Here is a 10529-nt window from a genome sequence, read left to right as displayed (position 1 = left end):
CAACTGTAGATCCTCAAATCATCTCTGAATTGGTGCTGACACTGTCCTTTCCTCTGGAGGGTGTATTGTTGACCCCCATGGTTCCTGTGTGTGTTGTAAAATAGACACCTCTCCAAGCTGGCTCCCATTATAGACTATAATTTCAATACAAAGTAGTAAACTAAACGTGAGATTGTAGTCCATCACACGAGCGAGCTTGGAGCGGTGGCTACATTACAACACACACAGGGACCATGGGGAACAAGAGTAGCTTCCAGAATGAAGGACAATGTCAGCACCAATTCAGAGATGATTTGAGGATCTACAGCCGAGTGATACACAAATAAGATACATTTTTGTTAATAGTTAAGGTGCTGGAATGTAGTTTTAAGGTTTAACTCCTGAGTTTAGTGTCACTTTAAAGTAGAGGTAAAGTTATGAGCCATACGCAGCTCAGTGAACAAGCCTGGCAAGGTCCTGTGCCAAAATTAATCCAGTGCCCATGTGTAGGAGTTACATCATTCCGGCTTGGAAAATCAAGATCCAAAAGCGCTAAAGCCGGAACAAGAGCAGGTGTAGATAGCAGTGCTGGTGGAGGAAGGGAGAATTGATGTAACAGTACTGGAGGCGATTGCCTGTAAGGTAAGATGCCAAACTGTGCATACTAGCACATTATAGGAAACATCTCCTGGGGACTCATTATAAGCATGTTTATCTTTATGGTTTACTACCACTTTGATTATCCTGTTTGCCATTTAAAAAAAGCCTGCATAAAGGAAAACTGGTGGAAAAAAATCAAGTCTGGGTTTAACCAGCGATTTTTGGCATATACATTTTTAATGCTCCTCATAACTGGGGGCATGGCAGGGATGTGTCCGTTGCAGTACATTGTGCTGGAAGGTGTCTCTCTTTCTCATCTCAAAGTTGGTAAGTATGCAGTTCTGCTCACTCCCATCTCATCTCCAGCAGCTCATTTGGGGTTATAAGGGTACTTATCTTCACAGTGATGGGTTAGTATAGAACTACAGGAATCAGGATGGTGCAAAAACTGGGCAATTTTATTATATACTGTATATGTTTCAGGGCTCCTAGGGCACTGTAGTGAAAAACAGACCTGGTGTGCAAGCAGCTGTAGATGGCTACACTATGATGTTAGTCGAAATGACATATTTAGCATTTAGCATTGTGATCACATTATACACTCCACACTATCTTTACATTATATGCAAATTCAGCTTATAATACGATAACTACTTATACCGGACATTATATCCCAGAGAGAGCCTATTTTCTTGTTTCATGTTGCTCTCACTGCTTTAATTTCTTGCACGACTTTAGACGCAAAGAGATCTGTGGCTAATGAGAAGTTAAAATTACTGATATCACATACCAGTACATAATACAAAGATGTCTGTGCTGTCAAATCAGTTTGGCATCAACAGCATGAAGTGGGTGACTATGGCCAGAATGTAACATGCCAGAACATGACTCAGATATGTTGTTACAGCTTTTACCTACTACATACAGTTGTATACAGGTAGACTGTCATCTTTTATGAAAGAACTACCACAGACACAACTCATCATTCATTGGGGGAATTGTGACCACATATGTAGATTTCCATATTTTGAAAAACCAGGCCTAGACCAACACTAGATTCAGTCTTGCTAATGGAGTCTTCAATAGTTTAGACAGATACCAAGCCCATAAGCCACTATTGTTGACTTGGCATTAGTGATGTCCATTGTTAGTCAATTCCATATACGTTAAGTGATATAAAAAGGTATACGGTATTCCTATTACTTATCCATTTTTTCTGAAGTTAGCATTTATTAGGTACCAATCTAACCAGACCATCATGTGCATTTTTTCTATAGACTGGGTGATTAGTCCTATTGATCTTATTACACACTGTGCATTAATCTGCATACACACGATGTTTGGATCCGGTTGTATATTTGATATTTTCTTATTTTTGCATTGATGGTTTTTTTTTTGTATTGCTGTTGATTTTTTAAAACTTATTGAAAATTTGTGAACATGAACATAAAAAAGGTATACTGTATATTGGACATGTGGTGAATGGTAAACTTGAAGACATGTCACCCTTGGAAAATGCTACATAAACATCTCTAAAGCTGCCCACACACCTTACAATTTATCTGAAGATTTTCTGTGGTCAGATGGAAAAGGTGCAACAGATTCCTCCATCTACGCTAAACTGTGTGTATGGAGTAATCTCCACCTGGGCCAATCTGTTGCACTTTTTCCATCTGACCACAGATAATCTGCAGATAAATTGTAAGGTGTTTGGGCAGCTTAAGTGTTGTAAGTAAAGTCTGAAGTGACATAGAAAGTTCTCCTCCAATTTTCATTATTAGTCCTTTACAATTTTTACTGGAGATAGTTCCGTGCAAAACACAAACAACATTACAGCAACATTGTACAGTTTTAGAGATCCACAATATGTTTCAAAGTCTATAACAGTGGAGTGGCAAATGAACAGCATTGAACATGCCTTTAGATGCAGAATGATTATAATCTTTTACCATAGGACTTTTCTTCAATAAAAATTGTGTTATGTTTTAGGTTATAATTAACATGGACCTAGCATCTAGAGAGCAAACAATGCTTTTAAAACCACTTGTCAAATCATTTATAATTGGCCAGAATGTGTCCCTGAAAAGGTCATGTAATGAAGAACCTTTTTATGTTTAATAGCTTGTTTTCAGGACATAATTCGGTATATTCCCAGGGTTCCTTGAAGTGTACCATTCATCTCTACAGCAACTTATGTTTCCTCTTTTTATATTTCTGGCTAGGCATACTGTAAATATATATACATATATATATATATATATCAAGGGTAATGAGATCAAAACTAAATCTACAAACCTTTGTCTGTTTTAACGTTGAGTTCAAGTGAAGCAGAAAAGTTAAGAAATAATTTGCTTTGCATAATTGGGTGTTTGAAGAGAACACAGATGTGCTGGGCTGCAGTAGAATACAGACAAATGAGCTGATCTGGGCTTATTAAGGGAAACTTTTGAATGGCTGTCCCTACTAGGGATAAATCTTCCTCAGCATAACACATGGAGTTGAATGAATTCAAATGTTAAAGGTTTTTCTACCCATAACTGATATTTGCATTTTGTGTAGATGTTGGTGTGCTGAATCTCCCCCCATCTTCTTTATCTATCAGGCTAAATAACTGTATATTAACCCAAAGCAACCAGTATAAATGTATCTTTTGCTGATCTGCAAACTGAAATCTAATGGGTTAGTAAAGGTTACTGTACTTTGTGATGCCTTAGTGAATAAACTCACGTTTTTCTTAAAGATCTCCCCCATATTGCTATGCATCTCAGTCCTCCTAGTGTATTTCTTCTTATGTAACATAAATTCATATTCAAACGGGAAGTATTTTACCTCTTCGTAAGGGCTACAGCAGGTGAGCAGAGCTGAAAACAGGTACAGTGACCTTTCTGCTGAGGTTCCAGTCTGAATAATGCCAGTGGATGATTCAACCCCTTATCATTTTCAGGGGAACTACTACACCCCTATTCTTGCATCCTTTAGTTTAAATGTAACATTGCACAGATAAGCTTGAAGATATGACTAATAGCAGAAAGAGCAATTACATGCCTGGAAATGCAACTATAAGCAAGATCAATAACAGAAATATTACATTTCATGCTCAATAAATAAAGCAATAAAGTTTTCCTTGTACAGTTTATTCTACATGTTTATGAAAGTGCATATATAAGTCAATATTACAAGGTAAGTGTGATATCTTAAATAACTTAATACATTCACTAGGAAATAAAGTATAATCTGACATAGAGGATGAGACATAAAAACTAAGCTATTCTGGAAACTAGTTTAATGTCAGTGATCTTGCATCTTGCCTCTAGTGTCTTCTTCTTTTAGTACTGATAGAAGATGAGCTTGCTTTGAAGTAAACAGGAGCGGTATAAACAGGCAAGCAATGGAGTTGTTGATCTCTTTACAAGGGTTGGTACTATGTGGTCTGTAAACACAAGGGCTGCAAATGACGTGTATTCTCTTCATATGCACTTCAACAGGAAAGAGTTGCAGGAAGATCCGCGGGAGCAGTCACACAGCTTGCCAATTCTGGGTCCTTGCTTCACTGCACATCTCTCCCCAATGTCACACTGTGCATAGGGACAGACAAACAACATAACAGCAATTTTATTACAAGGACCAATGAGGATCCCCAAGATGTAATCCTAAGAACTGGAAAAGTGAAGCTGTGTATTCAGCCATGCTATTGAGACTGTGACCACAAAAATGGCAAATTGAGACATTTTCTTCACCAACTCTAATATTATGATTTAATTTCAAATGACTCAAGCTTGGTGATAATGATGTCTAATGTGTTCTCAGTATAGCATACATTACTTGTTGCTTCATCAATCATGGTAAGTTCTACAAAAATATAGCAAAGTAAAAGCAAATTTCTATTATTAGGGCAATGCAAAGAGTGGGGCAGAATACAACAACTCATTGTTAGCATCAGATTTATGGGCTTATTACAAGGTTATTCAGTCAAACAGTTCAAAGAGAAAAGTGCACACAGATACCAATTAGAATGCTATAGGTTACTGCTTTTTGCACTTAGCATGTTTCTTGTACTCTTACTTAGTCATGTATTAGTTTAGAGGAGACAGAACAGAACATTGAAGGGTGAGTGTTGGTTCTTTGCTATGATAATGTAGTCAGGTAACATGTGGTAGCCAGTGGCAGCTCACCAGGTGTTCAACCTGTGCCATTGCCAGGCTCCCTAATATCAGTTCAGCCATCCAGGATTATTATCATCACAGATCCAAAAATGCACAGCTTCTGGGGCAAGGTTAGCCCTTCCTCAGGCACTTACCCTGAGGATGGGCTAACCCGTGCCAAGTTCCTTAATATCAGTCCTAAAAATATCATAGTCATTGCAGGATTATTTTATCATCACAGATCTGCAAATGCACAGTTTCAGGGAAGGTTAGCACTTTATCAGGTTCTTACCCCAAGGAAGGGTTAACCTTGCCAGAAATGTATTTATGGATCTACAACGATAGAATAAATTAGATAATCCCGGAACAGCTTCAATGTACTCCTAGGTGTTTTGGATTGATGTTGCCATGGGTTCCTGCACTTTACTAATTTAACTTTGCTTTATTTATTAAGCCTGTGAGCTGTTTTTCTCTAGTGACAAATATTAGCAATGTAGCTGCAGCAGATGAAGTTAGAGAGCTATAAGTATAATCATATCTTACAGGCTAGCGGTAGATGTTTTGCCTTCCAGTACCATAAAAGTATGTTAAACGTTTAATACTTTAAGTGATTGTTTGTGTGTGTGTATAAGTGTGTGTGCGTGCATGTGTATGTAGGCGTTAGGGATGTTCAGATACCAGTTCAGATACCAGTGCCGATACTTGGCATTTTCATGAGAACTACCAGGGTTGCAGTGGTTGCAGCTGGGACCTGGCTCTGCTCTGGCTCTCCACCACTGTCCTGAAATCATTAGTCGATATTGTTTTAGAAAAACTGTCACATGACAATAAACAAAAATATGGATATGAAGGAGGGTTCCCTACTAAACAAAAATATATCAGTACTCGTATCTGTGAGTACTTGGTCTGGAAAAAATGGTATTGGTGCATCCCTAATACAGTAAACGCTCTGTTATCAGGTGTTCAACTGTAACCAGAAAAAAAACATCTCCTGTGTACTCACTGTTCTGCTGATCTGCCACATGTATTATCCTGGAAACGATTGTGTACCTATTTGTCTTAAATTGTTTTAAGTGTGTCTATTTGCTTTTGATTACTGAATTTCAATATTAATATGAAGTCAATGCAGAGTTTATGTTATGATATGGTATAGTATGGGGTATGGCACTAGTTAGACTTATTTACTTATTTTTAATAGTAACTCTCAAGCAACCAGAAACTACAGTTATCCGAAATCTACCAATCCCTGTGGATGCCGGATAACGGGGAGTTTACTGTATATATATATATATCTATATATATATATTAAAACAGGGATGCACAAATCCCAGGAGCCCCGTAGCCAATGCTCATTACAAATTATAGCTGCCTCCTAACTTTTGAGTTTTTCTCTAGTCTAGTCTTGGAGCTGGAAAAGTAGCTGTACATGTACCGAGTATGGTACTTGGTATCGGAACATCCCTAGTAGACGTGCGTGTGTGTATCTATAGATAGATATGATATATTTGAAATGGGTAATATTTTACATTACATATTTATATGATACAACAGTCACAGTTCACAAAGCTAACACACCAGGATAATCATTCTTACTTTCAAAAAACTGTTAATTATATTCAGCTGAACCCAATGAAAACGACAGTCACATGGCCAAAATAAAGAGTCTTAGCCTTGGGTGTTAGCTTTGTAAGTTGAATCTATCTTATTTACTTACATGTACTTAACTAGCTCATCCAAAATAAGCAGAAATGTAACAAATAACATAAACCAAAGCTCACCATCGGAATCTGGGCTCTCTTCTGATAGACAGGGTACCTGTCCTGAAATTTTCCTAACAACTCTTCCATTGCCTCTACCTGAGTTGAAACAGAAGACATAAGAGCAGCTTTAAACCTGACTCATCTCATGAACATTGTCTGATTCCTTACAATACAGAACAATCATTTCTATTCTAGATAAGGCAGATGTGCAATGTGTGTAAAAGACACCAACCAGCTCTTTCTCAGACGATGTGGCGATTTTTTTGGCATCAAAGTCTTCGGAGGAGATTTCCCTGGAGGACTGGCCGTGGCAGACGCAGAAGAGAAGGACACTTGCACACAGTAGATGGAACAGGAGCTGGGAGCTGTTCATGGTACTGAACAGGGTCAGCTGGTCTCTTCGTCCCTCTTCTTGTAGCTCTCGGGTGATGACTCCAGGACTCCGGACAAGTTGCTTATAAACTCATTCTGCCCCTCCCGCTGAGACGATCTGCAAACAGCAAAAGTGTGATTCGTTGCCTGAGCTCTGATACATCTGATCCCTCCAATAGGGAACACACAGCCATTCAATCCTATGCATGTCTCCTGCTGCCAGGAATGATATGGACTGCGCTGGCAGAAGCTGTCTTAGTAGAACACTCTTCAATCCTGAAAACAGAGGTCACAATTAAGAAGAAGCTGAATAAATAAAAAAAACAACAAGCTGCAGACCTGTTCTCTATCTTCTCTCTACATTTATTATATTTATATAGAAAGCAGGTCTCCTGAATGGAGTTTTACTATTACTTACACATCTCTAGCACCAGACACTCTTAGCATCACATACAAATTCAACTCCATAATTATCTCTTTATTATCTATGTATAAACACAATGAGGGGAATTTATCAGAACTGGAGCAGACGGAATCTGGAGCAGCTGTGCATGGCAACCAATCAGCTTGTCTTTCATTTTTAAAACTTAACTGAACATACTTAGAGAGAAGCTGATTGGTTGCCCTGGGCAACTGCTCCAGGTTCCTTCTGCTCCAGTTTCGATAAATTACCCTCATTGCACTTCCTAAAAAAGAAACCTTAAAAGCACTTAAAATAACGCCTAACTACTGCAGCGTCCTGCACATATGATGAACTATCATTAGATATGTATTTAGAATATTATTGGGTAAAACTTTAGGTTTATGTTAGTGTATACATTGATAATCAAGAGATAAGCTATTGAATTCATTGTCTGCATGTTGTGGAATTTATATATGATGCTAAAGCCCCATTTACATAGGACTTATGCTGCATTTGATATTGCATTACTGTGCGTTGTGGTGTGTTGTGGTGCGTTGCTGTGCCCAACGGCAAACAATTGCATTAGGGTGCCGTTCAAATGTATGCGAATGCACCTGGCACTGTGCTATAGCCTTAATTGCTGCCAACTGCATGACAGTCCCTAGGAGCTGCGAGACAACACTTAGGACTGAATGACTCTTCTTCGAACTGTGTGAATGCATCTCCAAGCACACTCACTCAGTCCCATGCATTATCATACAGCTTCCAGCAGAGGCACTCAGTAGCATGCATTGTCATACAGCTCCCAGCACCGTCACTCCATCCCATGCATTGTCACACAGCTCACAGCAGAGTCACTCAGTACAATGCAGTGTCACACAGCTCCCAGCAGAGTCACTCAATCCCATGCCTTGTCAGGCAGTCCCAAAGAGAGTCTCTCAATCTCATGCGTCGTCACACAGCACCCAGCAGAGTCACTCCATCCCATGCATTGTCACACAGCTCACAGCAGAGTCACTCAGTACAATGCAGTGTCACACAGCTCCCAGCAGAGTCACTCAATCCCATGCCTTGTCAGGCAGTCCCAAAGAGAGTCTCTCAATCTCATGCGTCGTCACACAGCACCCAGCAGAGTCACTCAATCCCATGCGTTGTCAGGTAGTTCCAAAGGGAGTCGCTCAATCCCATGCGTTGGCATGCAGCACCTAGATCAGTCACTCAATCACATGCATTGTCACACAGCTCTCAGCAGAGTCACTTAATTTCATGCATTGTTCGAACGAGAGTTGTTACGCAGCTGGCTGAGTGACTCTCTTTTGAACTGCATGACAACGCATGAGACTGAGTGATTTCACTGGGAACTGCGTGACAATGCAGCATGGGACTGAGTGACCCTTTTTGGAACTGCATGACAATGCATGGTACTGAGTGACTTCACTGGGTGCTGAATTCACACAGTTCCAAGAAGAGTCATACAGACATCATGAAGCTCTAAGCAGAGCCACTCAGTCCCATGCATTGCCACGCAGTTTGCAGCACAGTCACTCAGTTCCATGTGTTGCCACACACTTCCAAAGAGAGTCACTCAGTCCAATACGTTTTTACGCAGCTGGCTAATTACTACTTTGAGCTTCATGGCAACGCATGGGATTGAGTGACTTCACTGGGAGCTGCGTGACTACGCATGGAACAGTGTGACTGTTCTGGGTTTTGCATGACAACGCATGGAACTGAGTGACTCTTTTTGGAACTGTCTGACAAAGCATGGGACCGAGTGACTCTGCTGGGAGCTGTGTGACAATGCATGGGACTTATGGGTAGGTTCACCCAGGCACCAGGAACAAACCCAACATCCTGCAGGGAAGTGAAAATCTAACAGCAGTATTACTACTAAAGAAAAATAAAAACACAAAAGAGCCATGGATTTCCCTTAAAGCTATAGATTTTAAGGGAAACACTAAGCAAAACTTTTTTTAAAAAGCGGGGTCCTCCTCAAAATTCATACCAGACCCTTAAAGCCCGGAATGGATTTTGAAAGTGGAACCCCACAAAAAATTGGCATGGGCAGCCACCTGGCAGGCCAGGAAAGGGAGGGACAAGTGTGCAGTCCCCCTCTCCTGAACCACACCAGTCCACATCACACCCTCAACATGGGGGAGGGGGGTGCCTTACCAGGGGGGATTTCCCTGGCAAAGCACCTTGTCTTTAAAGTGACATTAAACCCTCAGATTTTTTAACATAAACCAATACTGTAATGTGTGCCTTACTGTAATCCATGGTAGTTTCCCTTCTCTTTGCTGCTCTTCCTTTTAAATACTCATGTCTTCTCATGCTGGGGGAGAACTTCCCTTTGCAGCTGAGTGCCTCTTCCTGTATTGCTGGCTCAGGTTGTGAACCTTCACACAGACACCATGTATCCATTCCAGAGACAAGGCAGTCTGCTGCAAAAGAGAAGTTCTGCCCAGCATGAGAAGAGATACGGATTTAAAAGGAAGAGCAGCAAAGAGAAGGGAAACTACCATGGATTACAGTAAGGCGCACATTACATTACATATTGTTTTATGTTAAAAAATCTGAGGGTTTAATGTCACTTTAAGTTGATGAGGACAAGTGCCTCTTCCTCACAATCCTTGTCCAGTGGCTGTGGGGGTCTGCATGCAGGAGACTAATTGGAATCCCCCCCGTGAAGGAGTAATGGGTAAGGAAGTCTAACTCTGCATATCCATCGTCAATCACGTTGTCCAGCAATGCAGATCATGGTAACGCATGCCTGTCGACTAATGGAAAAAAAATACCGGACATGTCCACACCAACGGGAGACTAGAGCCAAATGACTGCTACTGTACCCACAGCTGAATATAAACAAAGGGGCAGGGTACCATGAAGGGTAGATGTAGCCTGAACTGTGACAAACAAGTCCCCCATCAGACCCTCCCTTGAGGGTGACAGTAGGCAGTGGGTGGGTGCCATGACCAGCCTGCTATTGGCTGTGGCACACCTGCTGTAAATCAGGAGCAGAGCAGGTTTGATGGGAAAATTGGCACTCAGAATTCCTCATCAGGCTCTGTGTCAGCGTCACCGATCATTAAGGACTTAATAAGCAGTGATACAGAGTGGGCAGAGCTTGATGCGGATTTTTGACTGCCGATTTCCCCATCAGGTCCCCTTTGCTGTTGATTGACAGCAGGAAGGGTCTGCCATAGCCAATAGCAGGCTGCCCATCAGTCTCTGCTACCCACACTAAATGTCTTCTGTCGCTGTGCCTGCATGTGT

The 10529-nt window shown here is 40.8% G+C and overlaps 1 protein-coding gene across 1 annotated transcript; it reads right to left on the bottom strand.

Moving 5' to 3' along the window:
* Positions 1–3702: 3702 nt before the first annotated feature.
* On the bottom strand, positions 3703–6933 carry LOC108795255 (cocaine- and amphetamine-regulated transcript protein-like). Its single transcript, XM_018566467.1, has 3 exons — positions 6714–6933; positions 6500–6577; positions 3703–4154 (listed from the first exon to the last, which is right to left on the bottom strand). Exons 1-3 carry the CDS (start codon positions 6852–6854, stop codon positions 4047–4049), a joined length of 327 nt encoding a protein of 108 aa, XP_018421969.1. The 5' UTR covers positions 6855–6933; the 3' UTR covers positions 3703–4046.
* Between the last annotated feature and the right edge of the window lie 3596 nt (positions 6934–10529).

The sequence above is a fragment of the Nanorana parkeri genome, unplaced genomic scaffold (genome assembly GCF_000935625.1).
Source record: "Nanorana parkeri isolate BGI_ZX_2015 unplaced genomic scaffold, ASM93562v1 scaffold951, whole genome shotgun sequence".
NCBI lineage: Eukaryota > Metazoa > Chordata > Amphibia > Anura > Dicroglossidae > Nanorana > Nanorana parkeri.
Note: the sequence above shows the minus strand (reverse complement) of the source record. Positions and strands in the feature narration are given on the sequence as shown.